Source organism: Alosa alosa, chromosome 16 (assembly GCF_017589495.1).
Source record: "Alosa alosa isolate M-15738 ecotype Scorff River chromosome 16, AALO_Geno_1.1, whole genome shotgun sequence".
Taxonomy (NCBI): Eukaryota; Metazoa; Chordata; class Actinopteri; order Clupeiformes; family Clupeidae; genus Alosa; species Alosa alosa.
In genome coordinates, this window is record NC_063204.1 from 19,895,966 (window position 1) to 19,916,324 (window position 20,359).

The 20,359-nt window shown below is 41.2% G+C and overlaps 2 protein-coding genes across 3 annotated transcripts; both read left to right on the plus strand.

The window, feature by feature from the left end:
- Positions 1 to 1,053: 1,053 nt before the first annotated feature.
- hhatlb (hedgehog acyltransferase like, b) lies at positions 1,054 to 9,788 on the plus strand. 2 transcript variants are annotated; one of them, XM_048266412.1, is made up of 12 exons: positions 1,054 to 1,210; positions 2,048 to 2,191; positions 3,142 to 3,209; positions 3,337 to 3,450; positions 5,308 to 5,502; positions 6,157 to 6,366; positions 7,079 to 7,250; positions 7,567 to 7,711; positions 7,835 to 7,870; positions 8,023 to 8,224; positions 8,653 to 8,794; positions 9,036 to 9,788. In XM_048266412.1, the coding sequence occupies exons 2-12, from the start codon at positions 2,086 to 2,088 to the stop codon at positions 9,236 to 9,238; spliced, it is 1,593 nt and encodes a 530-aa protein (XP_048122369.1). In that variant the 5' UTR covers positions 1,054 to 1,210; positions 2,048 to 2,085; the 3' UTR covers positions 9,239 to 9,788. The 2 variants fall into 2 exon arrangements, with proteins under 2 accessions (XP_048122369.1, XP_048122370.1); XM_048266413.1 differs by having other exon boundaries at positions 1,055 to 1,153.
- A 1,375-nt stretch (positions 9,789 to 11,163) lies between these two features.
- Positions 11,164 to 16,274, plus strand: klhl40b (kelch-like family member 40b). Its single transcript, XM_048266292.1, has 6 exons — positions 11,164 to 12,507; positions 12,863 to 12,989; positions 13,160 to 13,295; positions 13,652 to 13,837; positions 14,443 to 14,592; positions 14,755 to 16,274. Exons 1-6 carry the CDS (start codon positions 11,380 to 11,382, stop codon positions 14,864 to 14,866), a joined length of 1,839 nt encoding a protein of 612 aa, XP_048122249.1. The 5' UTR covers positions 11,164 to 11,379; the 3' UTR covers positions 14,867 to 16,274.
- The last annotated feature ends 4,085 nt before the right edge of the window (positions 16,275 to 20,359 follow it).

Here is a 20,359-nt window from a genome sequence, read left to right on the forward strand (position 1 = left end):
TAATTTAAGAAATTTGATGTCCTTTTGTATTTGTCCACATTGCAGCCTTGGACTATAAAAGCTGCTCCTGTAGCATCTGTTTTTGGATCCTTTGAACCATCAGTAAAAACTAAAATATGCCTATGGTAATGTCGACTTTCAACTTTAAGAACCTAATTCCCACAATGGAACTGATGGCCATAATACTACAGGGCAAAAGTCATGATCTATCCCCATTCCATTTGCCACTGACTCCCCAGGCCATCCAAAGCTTGATCGATCTGCCTTAACTTCTTAACTGCTACTTTAGTTGGGTGGTTATCTCTTTGACCCTTAAAGGAACCGTATGTAAGATTGTGGCCAAAACTGGTACTACAGTCACATTTAAATTACTGTAGAGCAGTGTATCCCCTCCCCCTGCCCCCTGACTGGCAGAGCTGGCAACACGGATGCCGAAACACTACTGACTTTGTAATTAGATAGGTGGAGGGTGGTGTATCAGGCCAAAATACAATATGACAAAATCAACATCAGTTGAGGGCTGCAACTTCACTTTTTAAATGACAATATCCTGGTCGGACTACTGTTTCAGTGATAGAAGTATTTGAAATGAACATGATTTCTTAATGTCTAGTGACATATCAGGGCCATTTTATGATTAATTGAAATACATTTCTTACATACAGTTCCTTTAAGGTTAACCAGTATGTCCCCTGTCTAGACCTGTAGAGCACATACTGGAGATGATACAGCCCCTCCACAGGGGTACTTGCTCCATAGTGCCTTGGCCTGTACTAGGTCCAACCAGACAAAACTTCAATATTCCATTCTTGATCTAATCATAGTATACGCATCCATTTGTTTTAATGATCTGCTCCCCATTCTGTTCCAGCTAGGCACATCTACAACGGTTTTAGCCTATGGATACCTTTTTATATGGCAAAATTGGACCTACTAAGCAATTGCGTGGCATGCGTTGGCTATCCTGACTTTGAAACAAAGGATCCGCCCCCTCTATGCATGCCTCCTGTCAGAAATTATAAATACATCCCCAGTTCACCTTTTACTGTTCGCAACTGCCCTATCGGCAGTTGGTGCGTTCCACCGCTCACTCGTCGCCCCAGCCTTGTCAACGGATGCAAAAAGAACCCCTTACTCCTTTTGTTCTAAAAAGGTAATTTCAGAAGGATCGCTGACTTACTGGGTGTACAGCTGCATTGCCGCGCTCAAGGTTAGTGCAACAGGTGTTCCAAGGTTCCTTCGATAGACATATCCTTATGGTGCATGACCCTTAACATTTGTTTTTTCATCACTAACATCAAAGGGCAAATGGATGTAGATGAGTCTACAGCATTATCAACGTATCAAGACATACATATCACTCTCCTTTAACCACGTTCTGTGAAACAAGACAACGCAAACTTATAAAAGTTAACATCTATCATGAAATAAACTGGAACCTGTCCATTTACATGATCCAAAATAACAGTCAAATCACAGTCAGGGTCAAAGTGGGCATGTGATTGGCAAGCACAGATTGCAAAACCTCAAAGACTTTAAGCTTCTAATCAGTGGAAATTTGTACTCTCACCTCCTTTACCATATCATAGTGGCATGCATGCAAATCTAGCTAGAAAGCCTTCTGTGATGATCTTGTAAAGTGAAATGTCTTTGGCTGTCTTCAATAACATGAGACTGCATCCATAATTCATCATATACAATTATGAACTAAACAGTAAGTGTGATTATAAATGGTAAAGCGTTAATCCCAACCCAAGTAGATTTCAGAGCTGAATCAGAGCTTCAAAGTCACTAGCATTATCTTAGTCTTATCAGCAACAATAACTCCTGGAGTGACCTACCATAACAACAGTTCACAGGTTAAACATGGCTAGCAAACATTTAGCTGCTACCCAAAACAATGTTGATTGAGGCACATGGTTGTCCATCATTGAGCTATGTAGTAACATTTCCATGACAGTCGGCTAATATTTTAAGCATCACTGCCATTATACCTCCCCTGTGCTTGAAATGTAAAGTTAGACTTGTATGTGTACTGCTTCTGTAGGTATTTCCCGTGTGGTGGTCGGAGGTTGATTCGCAGTAATGGGGGTCAAGGCTGCCCTTCCGAAGTATGAGCTGTACTTCTACAATTTTGTGCTCTACATGGCAATGCTGTGGGCTGCAACCTGGATCTATGACGTGTCCAGCAGTGAGTATACACATTAGTATACACACACACACACACACACCCATGCACACACACACACACACATGTCACTCTGAGGAAAACACTGAGAATGACTGAATTGGACTGAAGTGGAACAGGATTGTTGCACAGCTGAATATCTGGTTTCACAAAGAGCATTCAGCATAACCCAGCTGACATCTCTGTCGGGGGAAATCATTTGCTTTTTCAGAATAGGAATCGTCTCTGTCTCCATCCATTTATAAACCTCAGTCATGGTGGTTTATTTTGGTGCTGTGGGGGAACATGGAGGGGCTACTGTATTGTTTCAGTGGAAGGGCAGAGGGGGGGGTTCCACTGGGTGAGAGCCAGGGGCACTGCTATGCAAGCCATGTAGCAAGGATCAGGTGTCCGTATTAATATCCAAGAGGGAAGAGAAAAATAGGTACACTTCAGTGTGCTTTTATGAGGCCGTCTCCCCACAACAAGAGCTAAAGGTTTGTGGTATTCTCAAGGACAACAATAGAAAACAAAAATACAAACAAACAAAAAACAAACAATCTATCAATCAATCAATCAATAAATCAATTAAATAAATACATAAACAAAAGCAGGAAAGATGAGACTTAAATAAATACATGGTATAACATGATATTTGTTTTTCTTCAATCATCCAGACAATATACGTTTTAACGGTCATGGTTGAATGGTATGTATTTGTCTAACTTGTATTTGTCTAACTTCTTGAGAAGTTAGATGAATGGGGATTCAGGAATGTAACATATTCTCTAGCATACTACAATGTAGTATCTATGTATAAGGGCTGCTTACATCTCGTGACAGTGCATCTGCAGCTGTGCTTTACATGCGCCTTTCGCTATACAATACAATGTAGTATGCTAGAGAATAACAAACAGGAACATGCTGCATGAAGGGAGAGCATCCATATTTGTACTGTGATTTACATTTTACAGCAAACACCAACCGGAAAACCTTCAAGCCCAGTGTGAAGCCAGGATGGTACTACGTCGGTCGGAAAATGGTGAGAAAGAAACATGACTCTCAGCATCAACTCTGAGATTGATTATCATCACACCTTGATGAGTGACAAATCAGATGAGATACCCACACACTTCAACCGTGTTTGTTTTTGATGTGTTTGAATTCAGGACACAGAAGACTTTGAGTGGGTGATGTGGTTCTCCACATTTTGGGAGCACATTCTCTTCGCCCTGTCTGGTCACATTATCTTCGCCAAAATCTGCTCTCTGCTGGCTCCACAGGTGTGTCCACTGTCCACATCCACCATGTGTACTTAAAGTAGAATTCTGGACGTTTTTCACATAGATCTCTGTTTCTGGAGGTCACCGAGTACATGATTTTAAAGTGTAGCACTGTAGCTGCCTGGCTGCTCTAGCTGTTGGCTGTTGGTGGTTTTTTTTTTTCTGTACTGACAGTACTCGGTGACCTCGAGAAATAGAGTTTTCCTCATGGGACAACTTTTTGAGCAATGCTGCTCGACAACCAGGCAATTGGCTCCATGCGTTCTGATTAGATGATCATGTTAATTGGCCTACTGATAATGAAAGATCTCCAGAAAAATTGCAGCCTTGTGCCATGTACTTGGTCAGAAGAAGCTGAATAATTATAATCTGAGCACAAATATGTAAAAATATATGACAAGAAATTGTAAATGTTATGGTTTCTGCGAAATTTATTTGGTAGTTTATGGAAAATTAATCTGCCATAGTAGCGTTTAACTTTAACTTTAACTTTAAAGGGAGAGTCAGTGATTTGAAGGGAGATGACAGGTGTTACAAAGACAGGATACTATGTTTAGACAGACCTGGAAACTTTGTTTGACTGTATTGGCTGGCCCGTATCCATGGCAGCTGCGAATCTAAATGTACTGTATCTGTTCAGGAAGTGAGTGTCGTATTATCCAGAGGTCTAATTCATTAACTTACTCGTTTCCATTGCAATAGTGCACTTTGTATGTCAAACAGTCTATAAAGCCTAATAATTTCACAGCAGGGCAAGTGAGCAGAGCTACTCAGTGTACTTGATTAAAAAAAAAAAAACATTGACCTCTAAAATGGTGTCCAGACCGTAGGCCTAGATCCTTGATCCCTGATAACAGATCCCTTTCAGTTGGTAATGTGAAGGCCCCAATCTTGGTGATCTGAAACATCTGTCATTCCCTTTAACAGCAAGCAGCACAACTTCAAACAGTGCATCGGTATTTTGCCAGTTAGCAGCGCGTTTGAAGGAATCTGTTTGCATGCGAGACTGCGCAGAGAACACAGATTCCACTTAACCTTGCTTTACTGAAACCTGTTTGTCGTTACATGCATTCTGCACTTCCCTATTATTTGAATTCAAAGGTAAAGTGGAACTAACTTCACCGTGGACTCATAGTCAATGGCAAAACAGTTCTACACAGTTATTTAATTTTCACTATTGACTGACAAGGGGTTACAATCGAAAACGTAGCCTAAAAAAAAGCAACACTTACCCCAATAATCTTAGAATGGCTGAATAAAAATCCTAAGGATATTTATCCTGCAAAGAAGTTGTTTGGGACTGCTTGCTAAGGGCTGCTTACATCTCGTGACATTGCGTCTGCAGCTGTGCTTTACATGCGCCTTTCGCTATAGACCAGGTTTTTTTTGGTCAGTGGTGTAATAATTTTTAGAGGGTGTAAGATAGCGATTTTTGGATCATGCCTGGCGCACACCTTATGCCACACCCCTGGGCGCAAGGTTTAATAAAAGTGGAGCGCATGGCGAAAATTTTGTCACTGACTGGTTGTAAGATATGAATAAGCCTTGCGTCGCACTTTGCGCCATGCTGCAAGTTTTTTTTAACTTAAATACATAAAACACTGTCCTGCGGTTTATACACAATGCGGCTAATATACAGGAAATTACTGCACTTTGTTGATTTAGCTGACATTACTGTTAATATGATTTTGAATTGAATGATATTTGGTCAATACAGCAGAAGGGCAACAATGGAAAACAAACATACATGCACACAAACAAACAATCAAATAAACTCACTCCAGCAGATGATGGAGCACCTGTATAATGTAGGCCGTGCTGCTCACTCTGCCCCTCCTCTGCTGTCCTCTCCCACAGTACAGATCCCTGGTGTTTATGGTGTACGGCATGCTGGCGGTCTTCACCAGCATGGGCTGGGCCTACCTGACGCTTATCCTCTCCCACTGCGTGCTGCTCTACAGCATCTCGCTGGTCAAGCTCCGCTGGCTGTGCTTCACCGCCGGCCTCACCACGCTCGCCACCTTCAAGATGGAGCCCTTCATCTCCTGGCAGGTGAGTCAGAGGAGAAGCCACTCTGGCAGGGAGAATGTTTGTTTGTTTGTTTGTTGTGGATGATTTGTTGTTTGTGTTGTATGTTTAGGTGAATAAACGTTGTGTCCTGGCAGGTGAATGTGGAGGAGGAGCCAGTATGTCTGGGAGAATGTGTGTTTGTTTGTTTTGGATGATTTGTTGTTCATATTGCATGCTAATCTAAACAAGCTAAAGTCTTCTGTGCTAGAGGACTCACTCCTGTACAGTCAATTGCATTGACTTTTTGGTATGTAGATCTAGGGAGTTGTTATTTGCAAAAGGACCCCCTGAACAAACTACACCAGCAGTTTTGATCATCTCCATGTATTGTGCATCCATAGGGAACCCTAATGGTCCTGTATATATTTCACATGAGTGTCAGCACAACTTTCCTTACAATATAAACAGGCAATGTGTGTAGCTGTAATTCAACTGCAAGGTGCTAACACAAAGGTCATAGAGCAGTTTCCTAGGGAACACGTAGAGTGATAAACTTCATCCCTTAGCTCAGTCTCGCTCCCTTGACAGGATTTTTTTCTAGAAATTTTCCAACTTGCAGAGTTTGCCCTATGACAGTACGATGTACAATGCATGCTGAAAATTTGTCACAACCCTGTTTTTGTTGTTGCACTTTAGGATGGCTTTGTGTCAGGGAACTTTGAGCTTCGTCACGTCTTCTTCTATGGTGGCTGTGGCTTTACCATCATGAGATGCATGAGTTTCGCCCTGGAGAATTGTCAGAGGAGGGAGGGCAACTTCAGCTTTCTGGAGCTGCTCAAGTACAACTTCTACCTCCCCTTCTTCTACTTCGGACCTATCATGACTTTCGAGAAGTTCTACGTACAGGTGTGGGGATGATTTTTTCATTAAGGTTTTTGCAAAGATGCAGATATGGGCCATTTCCATGCGTATGACTTTACAAGGGTATTTCTGTTTAAAAAAAATAGTGGTTGTTTTTTGTAGGCTAATGTTCCAATTCCAGGATAGTATAGCAGTGTTTTGTTTTTAAAAGTGGGGTTGCATTATTGTAACTTAGCATTATATTACATAACACAACTGCCTTACACAAAATCATATACAGCAATATATACAGCATATACAGCCCTCAAAGACCTGTCACTCTGGAGCAATTTGAACATACTCAAAAGAGGGCCTCTCACAAAGGCTCTGGGCTGTGATAATAATGACTTATGACTGCTGTGACACCATAGTCAATGGGCCTGACTGTGTGAGGATCTGTTGTTAGCGTAGCAACTAGCAATTCCATTGTTTTACTAATGCCAAATATTTTCTTGATTAATCAATTTGTTTTTTGATTGTTAAAATGTCAGAAAATTATGATTTGTGTTTCCTATAGCCACAGATTATGTTCTCAAATGCCTTGTTTTGTTCACACGCCAAAGAGATTTAGATTACTGTCAGAGGAATACAAGTAAAGATTAAGAAGTTGCAATCAGATAATTTTGAAGCATTTTCCGTTGAAAATGACACAAATTGATTAACTGATTACCAAAATAGTTCTCTTTGTAGTCCATGGTCTTTCTCCTGCCCCCTGTAGGCCAATAACCCCAAACTGATCCGGAAGGAGGGGGAAATGTGGAAAATCTCTTTGTCAGCCCTCCTCAACTTGTCAGCCATCTTGGTGGTGGACGTGCTCCTCCACTTCATGTACATCCGGACGATCCCTACTGACGCCAAGCTCCTGAAGAACCTCTCTGACTGGGCTTTGAGTCTGTGTTGGCTTTATTCTTACTGTCCACTAGAGGGAGTCATTGTTCCTTTTTGTTCCTTCTTTAACATGTTTAATATCAGCATGTTAATATTATGTCTCAGTTGGATGGGAAACATGTTTATATTTGCACTAATGAAATTAAATTGTCCTTGTTGATTTTCATATTAGATCAGCTTTCCCCTTGCTTTCCTGTTTGTAATCTATAATACTTAAATTGATTTGTGTGTGTAATTTATGGATTATGTATGCTGTGTCTTTGTATCTCAGATGGGGCTATGGTTTTGAGTCTAAAAATGTTCTTTCTATTTTCCCAGTTGGCCTGGCATATATAAACCTGGTCTATGACTGGGTGAAGGCATCTGTCATGTTTGGTGTCATAAATACAGTGTCTAGACTGGACCACCTTGACCCACCCCAACCTCCCAAGTGTATCACAAATCTCTATGTGTTCTCCGAGACGTAAGTACCTCAACCAGAACCCAAGGAAAAAGCATTCAGAAAACAAATCATGATTGATGCTCATTTTAGATACAGCATTAATATAGCTGAAGGTAAACTAACTAGTCTTGGTTTCCTTCACAGGCATTTTGACAGAGGGATTAATGACTGGCTTTGCAAGTATGATATTTAAATGTTTTACACCTATAATTCACATTATAACAGAAACTTCACATTAAGATTTCATTTAGATATCATTTATTTGTTCTACAATTTCATCAAGTACTGCCAATTAAAAAAAGCCATCTTTGACTAATCACTTTGTCCCTCAGGTATGTGTATAACTACCTGGGTGGGAAGCATGAAAACATTCTGGAGGAGCTGATCGCGACCCTCTGCACCTACGGGATCACCCTGCTGTGGCTCGGCCCGGGCTGGGTGGTGCTGCTCTGGGCCTTCCTCAACTGCTTCGGCCTCAACTTTGAGCTGTGGACCATCAAGCTCTTCTCCATGGAGCCGTTCTCATCGATTGAGGTGCAGAATGGTCTCTGATGAAGTAACAGAACTAAAACAAAAGCCGGAAAAATCATGAGAGGATTACCTATAGGTCTTAATTAAGGTTTAAAAATCATGAGAGGATTACCTATAGGTCTTAATTAAGGTTTAAAAATCATGAGAGGATTACCTATAGGTCTTAATTAAGGTTTAAGTGCTTGTGGCAAGATAAAAATATGTTTGATTTTTAGTTGGATTCTGATTTCAAATCTATTAGTGTCTGTTCAGCTGTGTTGTCTCCATTTTAAAAAAATGTCAGCGTTGTTAGGAGAACCATCTTCAATTGATTATAATGACATGATTTTGATTTGATGGCATTACATCAGTTGGCTCTGCTGAAGGGTGACTGATATTTAAAAGGGGTGTGTGTGTGTGTGTGTGTGTGTGTGTGTGTGTGTTCCCCACAGATGTCAATGTCAGATTCTATGTCACGGAGGATCCGAGCCCTCTTCAACACTTTTAACTACTGGACAATCGTCCTCTACAATATTTTGGCTCTGAACAGCCTTGACTTTGCCAAAATGGTTGCCAAAAGATTGTTCCTCAAAGGTGAGCTGTTTTACTCATCATTCATAACTAGAAAACAAATGTGAACGGATTGTGTATGTTATTGGATTTTCCACTGCTGCATTATTGTATGCATTATACTATTGTTTATTCACAATATCTTTATTTCGTATCATTCTACCTTATGTACTTATGAGAAGCTATACATTTGCCTACTTTTAAGATCCTGTGTGTATGAGTCAAAGTCATGTGCTGGTCCACTCATGAATCCTCTCCTCCGCAGGCTTCCCCCTGACCACCATCATGGTGATGTTTGTCACCTACTGTCTGGTCCAGGTGATCAAGGAGAGCGAGAGGAAGCAGGCTCTGATCGATGACCCTGACCCCATCCCCCCACCCCCACCCGCCCCCCCGGCCACAGACCCCACCCAGGCTGCTGATGCTACCGATGAAGCTGTGGATCCCAATAAGGAGAAGACCGAGTAGAGAAGGAGATTAGACTGAATAGGATCTGTACTTTTAAATGGTTTTAAGATTGACTCCTGCTGCCTATTGGTCAAGAGCTACAAGTACATGTGTGAAATGGGTCAAAAGGGAATGACTCGACTGGAATGATGTTTGGGATAGGGACACTGATAACTGATGTTTTTAGACTTTTATTCGGAGGGCAGTGTTACACATAAATGTAAAAAAAAACACATGAAAGCAATGAAATATGTTGGAAAGACTGATTTAAAATAATTTTGAGCATTTTATTTGCAGATTCTCTGGCTCACTGTAGCTATGCTGTTTACATGAGATGCTGCCCATAGACTAAGATTTTATATCAAGTTTTTAAAACAAAGAGCTACTTTTACTGTTTATCATCTGTAAATAATCCTCACTACTGACCTAGATTACCATCAATGGAGAAATAATCTGTTAATAGCAATCTGTTTTTAAGACAGAGGAAAGAATGTATTTTGGATTAGGCCAAATATTCTACACTGTCTACTGATGTATGTAAAGTTCATTAAACCACTAACTGGTTTTAAAAGTGTATGTGTCTGCTGTTCCTATGTGCAATTACAAGGATCTCTGCTAAAAATGTACTTTTTTACTTAACCTCTCTGTCTTCTCTATATGGACACTGTTTGTTCTTCTGTTACACACTGAGGCTGTTTATGACATTTGAGATCTTAACATAATTTCCCCACTCAGCCACTGCACAGAGGGAGCTGAGCCTATATAGCCCATTGTCATACCCTGGTGGCTCATGGGAGTTTTTTTTTTTTTTTTTTGCTGTTTGCTGTATGTGACGCCACTGGCTCAGATTAGTCTCCAAAAGTGGATAAGCCTCCCATAAATTTGGGCAGGTCACTTTGAGCTCCCTGTTGTCATTAAGCCCCTGTTAGAGCGTTGAGTATTTCTGTGGGGTTACATAAGCACCAAGGCCCTCTGCCCCCCTAAAGGACCCAGCTGCCCTGGAAAAACTTTGAGCCATCTTCTACATCACTCACAACCCAGGAACTATGTGTTCAGAGTCACACTTCCTGTAAGCAGAGACAAAGAGATTTTTGTTATAAAATTGACATACAAACAGTTTTAGACCCTTTGACCCTTTCAGTCAAGTGTTGCATGTATACAGTAGTTTTCCATTTGTTAAAAAAAAAACAATTAGTAGCTTATGTACTGTACAAAACTTGCTATTTTTTAAATAGCTAAATTGCTTAAATGTATTGAGACCTAAAGGCTCTTCTATTTCATCTTTTAAAAGTTGATTATATTTGTGTTTATGTTTATGTCTCTTAGCAAACAGTATCCAATAACAATTACAACAATAAACATGACATAAACAAAACATTAATAATAATAATAATAATAATAATAATCATCAATTGAATGTAAATATATTTTTTTATCATTATTGCATGTAATTACATAATATTAAAGTCAGCTATTTTGAATTATTTGATCAATACAACTTTACAGCTGATACAAAATTAGATTGTTCAAGAGAAAGAAAGTGTAGTTTTCCACTGAAAATCCCAATACATTTCAATGGTATTAACTAATGGGGAAGAGACAAGCACTGGAAGAATGTATTAGAAGATTATCAGAATTTTTTGTGGCACTGTCCTCATCTGTAACAATAAGTTGCCAGGTAATGCATAAATGCCCATGCAGTCTGCCAACAGGGGGCTCTGTTACCAGGCTCTGATCTCACCAGGCCTCAATGCTCATGACTCAGGATAGCCCTCTCTGACTCCCAGGGGCAGTGTGTCAGCTGCTGCTGCTGCTGTTGGTGGTGGTGGTGGAGGGAGGGGAGGTATTATATTTCACATGTACCAGTATGGATTCCACAGCTTTGTGCTGGCCTGCCCTATAAATAGAGCGCCAGTTGGAGATCATTTGAAGAGTTGTGGCAGCTGACGAGGCCGAGTGCCCTGACGGTATTACTGGTGACCCAACCCTGCTGTGTCTTTCTGGTCTGAGGCAGAGTGGAAGAGAGAGAGAGACAGAGAGAAAGAGAGAGAGCCTGTGCCAAAGCCTGATTTGGGGCAGTGGTGTGGTGAGGAGTGACTAGCAGTGCCGGCCGTTTTCCCTCTATCCAAAACACCAAGAAGGTCTTCCAATCAATCTGCAAGATGTCCGCAATAGACCCGTCAGAGGAGCCACGCATTTACCAGCAGACATTGTTACAGGATGGCCTCTGCGACCTCCTGGAGAGTGACAAGTTTGTGGACTGCGTGCTGAAGATCAAGGGGAAGGAGTTCCCCTGCCACAGGTTGGTGCTGGCCGCCTGCAGCTCCTACTTCAGGGCCTTCTTCCAGTCCGAGGAGGACGAGAGCAAGAAGCGCGAGGTGGTGCTGGACGAGGTGGAGCCCGGCGTGATGGGCATGATCCTGAGGTACCTGTACACGTCCAACATCAACGTGACGGAGCAGAATGTCCAGGATGTGTTTGCCGTGGCCAACATGCTCCAGATCCCCTCTATCTTCACAGTGTGCGTGTCCTTCCTGCAGAAGCGACTCAGCCTTAGCAACTGCTTGGCCATCTTCCGGCTGGGCCTGATGTTGGACTGCCCGAGGCTGGCCGTCTCGGCCCGCAACTATGCCTGTGAGCGCTTCCATCTCATCTCGCGCGACGAGGAGTTCTTTCAGCTGTCTGCCAGCGAGGTGGCAGCCATTCTCTCGGCGGACAACCTCAATGTGGAGACGGAGAATGCTGTGTTCGAGTTCCTGCTCAAGTGGGTGGCCAAAGACGAAAAGAACCGCCTGGAGGAGCTGCCGGGCCTGTTGGACTGTGTCCGGTTTCGCCTGATTCCCGAGGACTACTTCAAGGAGAAGGTGGAGAATCATAAATGGCTGTCGGGCAAACAGGATATTGCTGAGAAGCTCCAACTGGTCAGGGAAGCTTACCAAGGGAAACTTCCGGAACCTGAGAAGATCAAAAACAAGAAGGAACCACAAGATGAGGACGGGGAGAAGAAAGTGGAAGAGGAAGAAGTGGAGGAGATTGCCATTCTTCCCAGTATCCTGAACGATAACCTGCGCTATGGTATGTTCCTCAGAGACCTGTTGTTTATGATCACCGAGGCTGGCTCAGTGGCCTACGACCCCACCGCAAATGACTGCTTTGTGGCAGCCATATCCACACAGATCCCCAAGAACCACTGTAGTCTGGTCACCAAGGAGAACCAGATATTTGTCGCTGGAGGGGTTTTCTTTGACGAGCAAAACAAAGAGGAACCACTTCACTCCTACTTTTTACAGGTATCTGTCCAGCCCATTCTCTACTGCCCATTTTAACTTAGAATGTTTTGCTGGGGTTACATCATAATCAGGCTCAGAAATATGCTGAACAACATTTTTAAAAACATTCAAAAAGTTCAAATAAAAATGTTGTGTTTGTATTATTAGCAATTACATTGAATATCAACAACATTGTTAATATTTAATTCAAATTGAGCATATTATAACTTTTGGTTATGACATGCATCAGCATTTCACTGAATTGCATCAGTAACAGCAATATCTGACCTCAGTGGATTGATCCAATTCATGTTTTTAATTTCACATTGAGATGACCTCACAATGACCTTTGCCCTCCACATTCCACCCCTCACAGTATGACCCCATGACCTCAGACTGGTTGGGTATGCCCCCCATGCCCTGCCCACGATTCCTCTTCACTATGGGCGAGGCTGAGAACTCCATATATGTCATTGGAGGAAAAGAGGAAGGAGAGCTCACACTGTTACGGAAGGAGGCAGCCACATTCTGGACACTGTGTCACTGGTTTACACTCACAGGCAATGTATGTGTACCAGCAATAAAGACTGTTATAACCGTTTCTATGGCAGGGACTAGAACGTAGCTACCATTGTAATATCATATGATCTGTTCTGGATTTCCCTTTGCTGTATAAATTCACTCTCTATCGTGTCTCACAGGTCTTTCAAATGGGGGGAGTCGGATCCCCTCCCGTATAAAGTGTATGGCCATGCCACCGTGTCCCACAATGATGTTGTCTATGTGCTAGGAGGGAAGGGAGAGAACAAGTGAGTCTTAAACATCACACATATACACACATATCACAAATACAAACAAACACACACACACACACACACACACACACACACACACACACACACACACACACACACTTCCTTAGTGTTCATCAGGATCAAGTGGAGTGGTGCCATGCTAACACTGTGACAGTAACAGTCTGAAATATGACACACACATATGAAATTTGTACACACACATACACACACACACACACACACACACACACACAGAGACAGTGACTTACATAAACACATAAACACACACACACACACAACTTTTTAACATTTTCATCAAGCTCAATGAGGGGATTATTGCCATGCTAACACTGTGACTGCTGTGTGCACAGGAAATGCTTAAAGAGGGTGTGTGCCTACGACGCCAAGAAGTTTGAGTGGAAGGAGCTGGCCCCTATGGCAGTGGCACGCTCCCTGTTTGGTGCCACCGTTTACAAGAACAAGATCTACGTGGCGGCAGGGGTCACTGACTCTGGCCTCACAGACACAGTAGAGGTCTACGACATTGCCACCAACAAGTAAGCACAGCTCTGTACTTAAATGTGCTTTACATTTATTCATTCAGCTGAGAACCAGACAGTGCCAGACAGACAATATTAGAAGTATATGTTTTAAGTTATGTGTGATAATTAATTCATATGTGGGCTACACTAAGTGATGCCTAAATGTGACATGGATAACAGATGGTTAGATGTTATGGAGCCTATTCACAGAAAGTCTTTTACACCTGTCCTTGCACAAATAGCAACAAGCTTCATCAGCAATCAGTGTTCTAACTTCAGCCCTTAAGGATTCCTTAGGTCAACTTGACATAAAACCCAGGGAAGGTTGTAAAGTTCTATACAGACTTACAACCCTCCTTGGATTTTATGTCAACCCAAGGAATTTTTTCTTCAGCAAGCTGAAGTTTTGGGTACCGTACCTCAGCAACTGTATGATGATGACAGAATAAAAGTCTAAACAGTGCTGGACTGTTTCACTTCCTGATCATAGATAAAGATGATGATGATGAAGATTATTGATACCACAGATGAATGAAGACCTAGTCAGGCAATGGTAGAGGTTAACAGAGGTTAATTTGATCTATTTAAGATGATGATCATGATGATGTTACCTGTTCCAGGTGGTCAGACTTTTTGGAGTTCCCTCAGGAGAGAAGCTCGCTCACTCTTGTCGACCATGATGACAATCTGTATGCTGTGGGAGGCTTTGCCATGATACCCAAAGAAAACAGTGATGAATTGATGCCTACTGAGATGACTGACATCTGGAGGTGAGTCAAAGAGCTGTTTTTAAACTACACTCACATAGGAGTAAGAGAATGTGAACATGATTGAGGAAGAGTTGAGTGAGTAGGAATTGCCACTGCGTTACAAATGAACCCCATGAATTTGTTTTATTTTTGGGACTGATACATACAATTCTGACACTGTAGGTATGACGAGAGTGAGAGAAAGTGGAAAGGCATCCTGAAGGAGATCCGCTACGCTTCAGGAGCTACCATACTGGGTGTGCGTCTGAACACGCTGCGCCTCACCAAGATGTGAGCCCTCTAGTGGAAATTAATATTGTTGCAGGACCCAGCAGCACAGAACTTCCTATCTCAGTCTCCCCACCACTCCAGTGAACTATCCTAGAACTCATTCCTCATTGAAAACTGAATGCCTTAGGACGGCCAGCCAGCACTCAAGAATTTAAAGGAAGCATTTTCATATATTTATCTTGGTTTCATAGCCGATCTCTACCTGCCTCTGAACTTGGGAGTGGCTTTGAGTTTCTGTTTTCATTTGGAATGAATAATTTGCTCTTGGTAGAAGAGATCTTTTGGACGGTTGTATTCTTTCCGGTGTCCCCATGTGGCAGTATCACTCTGGGGCTGTATCTGAGCTGCCTTGTGCTCCACAACAGGTGGCTTTGGACCAGATCTGGCCAGAAGAGAGTGACCTCCAATATGACAATATGGTAAAACATTTGCCCCTGGTTCATATGTGTAAGCATACACTATGTGTGTTTCTCAGTCTGAACCTGATAGAAATTTTGGGCCAAACCACAGAACCTAAATACAACACACACACACACACACACACACACACACACACACACACACACACACACACGATCTGACTGCCATACAAATCTGACTGCCATACAAACAGGCGATCTGACTGCCATACAAACAGGCCTAAACTCTTTAGCCTTGAGCTGAAGGCTTGGTACACGGCCGGCAGACCCAGGTTTGAGGCGAAGGTGGGGTGACTGCTACATATGGTGTCAGAAGTGGGACGGCTTGATATGAGGACATCAGAGGCATGCCCTGAACCATATGACGGACCCCGAGATGGGATAGGAGAAGTGCAATTGTGGGAGGTAGGGGGGAAGTGCTCTCATTACCAACAAGTCTGGCTCAGCCGTGGTCAAGCTACAGATTTGGTACCCTGTTGACCCAGGTTCAAGGCTGGGGTGGGAAAGCTGTTCATTTGTCTCACAAAGAAGACAAAATCTAAAAATCTATCATACAGTAACAGGGTGACTGCCATTTTGAATTTTAAAACAAAAGGCTGCATTCATTAAATGTTAAACATATTCTAAGTTCTATGTTTTATGTCAATGTGAGACTGGTAAGATCCCTTTAAGACCCCTTAAAGGGAGTCGGTCCATACAGTTGTTTTAGGGGCAAACATGTAAATTCTTTGGAGGTTCATGTTCATAATATTGTGGTAAGTACACTTGACACATGGAAATTAATACAACAAATACATATGACAGAAATAGTTTAGTCTGCTATTGAAATAATCTGTTTATTTAGCTGTCATGTATTACAGACAGTAAACACTAACTAATACGATAAATGACATAAAATACAGTCTATTATGTTAATAGCACCTCTAGAAACTATTGTCTTGGTATTGTTTTAGTATTCTCTTTCATATAACCAATACAGCTACTGTCTACTTGTGTTGTTTGTACACTGGAGTTAACTAAGTTAACATCGTTGGGTTTATATAGCAAAGTACAGAGTTAAACATAAGGACAGCTACACACATGATTGGCTTAATACATTAGAAGGACAGGTACATACGGTATATGATGCTTGGAGCCTTCTGATTTTTGAAGAGATAAAACAAAATGGATTACATCACTGATTCTGATTTCAAATCAGTAACCATAGATACTATGCAATAAGCAGGCATCCCATCAAACAGGTATGAATGACTACACATTGTGACTCAAGGATTAGTGTCAATTCCACCTATCCATCTTTTGGATATTCGATTTAGCTTTCTTGAGAAAACAAACAGAAGAAACCAATCTCAGTTCCATTATTAAAAAAAAAAAATATCTCGACATACACATGAATGACCTGTACATTATATCTTTCAAAATCACCAAGATTCATATTTAAAAGGATGAACCTCTGAATCCAAGGCCACAAAGCCAGGACCCTTGACCCACTAGCAGCAAATCAGGAACTATAAGTCCACACTCACTCACTCTGTGAGGAAATAAGATACAGTGTGCTAATACAAACTAACATCATTTAATCCTTAAGCACAATCAATATATGTCTCGGACAAAACAAACATGTTTTGGCCAAAACACAATCACGCCTTAGCACATAATTCGTTCAAGTACCCTCAGTTAAGAAGCTACGACATCAACTTAGTCAGTTCGAACCATATTTCCACTGAAACTCAAATTATGATTTGGTCATGTGCTCTGAGACAAAAAAGAAAAATACTGAACCAATGATGCTTAGAGACTAGCAACCATCAGGACTGAAACTGCAGACATAATTTGTGTGGAGCTTAATAAGGTGCAAAACCTTGGAGTTCTGGAGGAATAATTGCATTTCTATTCTATGTCTTTTCATTTATAATGCCAAACCTCCAAAGATGCAAAAATTCCAACCTCTATAAAGTGCTTCTGAAAATGAAAAGCTTTATACTGAGTTAGAAAGACGTGCCTCTTGGTCTCCTCAACTCTTATGAAACTGAGGAACAAAATTTGGATTCTTGTTCAACAGTGCATACTCCCATTAGGAGCTCCCAACATTTTAGGCTGTGAAAAAAATGGAATACCACTCAAATAATAACCCATTTAAAATAAGGTGCTTGAAGAAATATACAGAAAGACAAACAAAACCAAAATAAATCTTTTACACAATTTGTGGCAAGGGTCCACATACTCTCTACAGGCCTTATTCCTGCACTAAACATTTATTGCAACAGTCTCATCCACTATTTTAAACAAATTGACCTCTTCCCCACAGTATAACTTCCATGATCATCTTCACCAAAGTGCAGAGTTTAGTAGAAACTGTCGCCTCTCTTTAGGCCGATTATCAAGCACCTATCACTTTTCTTCCACCAAAACATTCACTATGAGGGCATACACATGCTCCTTCCGAACCCTTAAGGCAACATTGGGTAAGACTTCAGTGCCAAATCGACACATGCCCCCTACAGTCTCAACGTAACATTACACCACACTGTGGTACTATACATCAAGCTTGTAGTATATGCACAGGAGGTGCTTCTAAAATGAAAGCTGTGACCACTTCTCTGCTGGGTTCTGTTGTTGGCTTTGTTGTCAGGACTGGCTATGAATACTGAAGGGTTGTAGGCTAATTATCTACAGTGACACCTGAAAATGTGTGGCATGGCAAGGTTTTGATATCTTTCTATAATAGTAAAACCAATTGAACTGAACATCAAACATTATGAATATGAATGGATAGAAATACCTTTCCAAATATTTCTAAAAAAATAAAAGGCGCTCTAAGCGATGTTGGGTAACATCATTTCTGTTGACGTTCAAACAAAACAGAGAGCTAGTTCGCTACTTCCTCCCCCTCCCTCCCGTGCAATTAACACGCATCTCGTCTGTGATTGGCTGGAACAGTTTGTTATGTTTTTTATGGTCCAGGCTGGACCAGCTAGCATATGGTGTGATGTTTGCTGTATGTAACAAAAAATGTTTTACAACTGACTTTGCTACATGTGGGTATAGCTGACCATAGCTAGCTCATATAGGGACAAGAAACTTCATTGTAAAGAAAACAGGAAATTGTAGACCTCTGAACATGGTTGACAAAGCAGCAGATCATGTCTCATTTAGGTGTGAGGTCCTATTGCATAATAACCTAATAGTTGAAGCTTATAGAGTTTCATACAAGGGACGATTCAAAGATGTTCCCTGAAGTTAGGCTTCTAAGGACTACATTGGCAATGGACGCAAAAATAAACCAACAAACTAAAATTAAAACAAACAAACAAACAAATGTATTATGACAAAGAGCATTAGGTAATCACTGACAGAACGTCATCCATCGTTTAAGTAGCTGGGACATACTGTATAAGCTTGTACATCCTATATAGTATCATACATGCAAGAAAGAACACAGCACAGTTTATGGTAACAGATGCAAAAGCTTAACCACAACGTTCAAAGGACTCCATCTGCATTAGCCAGTATGGAGAATGTCATTCTCCTTCCTCTTAGTGCTTGTAAACATGGGGGTGTAGATGGGGGGTTGGTCATTCCAAAAACATTATGGGAAGTATATCACCCATTTGTGGTATATTTCTATAGAGCCTACACATCACTTTGTAGTATATATTCATATTTGCTGCTACAAGCAATTGCCCACATCATTGGTTTAAAGCGCTTTTTCGAATCTCAGTTCTCAATCATAAGCCCAAATTGCACATTTTCATAAACTTTTAAAAGTTAACCAACATAATTTGCTTTACTTGAAAATAGACCCCAAACCCTTTAAAAATTTCATTACAATAAATGAAAATAAATTTGAATAAAATAATTAAGTATTTAAGTGATCTCTTAGAGGTAATGGAATGTTAACCCTTTTGTTGAACTACCTTGCCATATCAGGGGGGGCATTGTCTGTCCAACAACATGAATATATGTATTCATACAACATCGGACTGCATCAAACACAGGTAACAGTTGAAATGAATATTGATTTAATAAAACATGATTTTATGACGCATTGTGTCGAACCACAGACCAGACCAGACCAGAAGTGTACCAAGGAATAGTGGGCCCCCATCAACAATGAAAACCATTATTCTAAATCTCACATGCCTATACTGCCTGGCCTACCCCAGAGCTCTTGTTCAGTGCTGCATCTGTTAGGGTCTTCCACTCAAGCATACAAACCTAATTTATAATCAATTAACAGTTGCTTCCACATCATTCTCTTTCTCCAACAGATAATCTGTAGCCATCAGCCGAAGCTATCAGCAAAGTGCCATTTCACAACGATGCAAAGTAGAAACAAAACAGTTTGCTTAACATAAGCAAAATTCAATTGGGGGAACAACAGTTAGGGCAAACAAGAAATCTCTATGTCAACCTATGTATCTGGGGAACACTTTTGTGTGATTGGCTAATTTAGGGTCACATGACCAGATTAAGCAGAGCTCTTGTCCTACATAAGACCTTTTCACATTTCCACACACTCACACTTTCTCACACACACACACATATATAATTCCATTCTAACCTATGCACTGCACAGGGTTCCTCAGATGACCATTCCAAAGCCTTTAGAACGGTGTAATGTACCGCGCATTATAAAAAACACTAAGTCATTCAACTCTCAACAGAAACACAAATATAGAACAGTATAAATATCACTAAGGTTAAAAATAAGGTGCAGGGTAGAGTATAAATGTCGTATTATATATGTAGCAGGAAGTAGGGGAGCTGACAGGATTTGGTTATTGCAATGCGGTATACAGAATACAGGTTCCAACGAATCACAATTTGGTTATCACTATAGAACACACACTGCTACTTGATTTTAAAAATAATGCGGAAGGTGATTGTTGAGACCCCTTCCTGCTCAACGTTGCAAGCGCTATCTGGGTGCCATTCAATAAGAGTTCAGATTCAGAGTTCTAAACACATTTAAAGTTCCTTTTTTTTGTCACCGTGTCCCTGTATGTTTCCTCTTCGGGGACAGTTTAAGACTCCATTGGCGTCCTCAGACATGAATGGAAGCAATAAAGACGGCA

Bases quoted from the DNA above. Each gene is read 5' to 3' on its own strand.
- klhl40b (XM_048266292.1), top strand. From the start codon at position 11,380: ATGTCCGCAATAGACCCGTCAGAGGAGCCACGCATTTACCAGCAGACA. The intron at 12,508-12,862 runs GTATCTGTCCAG...CACCCCTCACAG, and splicing joins TTCACTCCTACTTTTTACAG to TATGACCCCATGACCTCAGA. The intron at 12,990-13,159 runs TGTTACGGAAGG...CCCTTTGCTGTA, and splicing joins AGAGGAAGGAGAGCTCACAC to TAAATTCACTCTCTATCGTG.
- hhatlb (XM_048266412.1), top strand. From the start codon at position 2,086: ATGGGGGTCAAGGCTGCCCTTCCGAAGTATGAGCTGTACTTCTACAAT. The intron at 3,451-5,307 runs GTGTGTCCACTG...CCTCTCCCACAG, and splicing joins GCTCTCTGCTGGCTCCACAG to TACAGATCCCTGGTGTTTAT. The intron at 5,503-6,156 runs GTGAGTCAGAGG...GTTGCACTTTAG, and splicing joins AGCCCTTCATCTCCTGGCAG to GATGGCTTTGTGTCAGGGAA.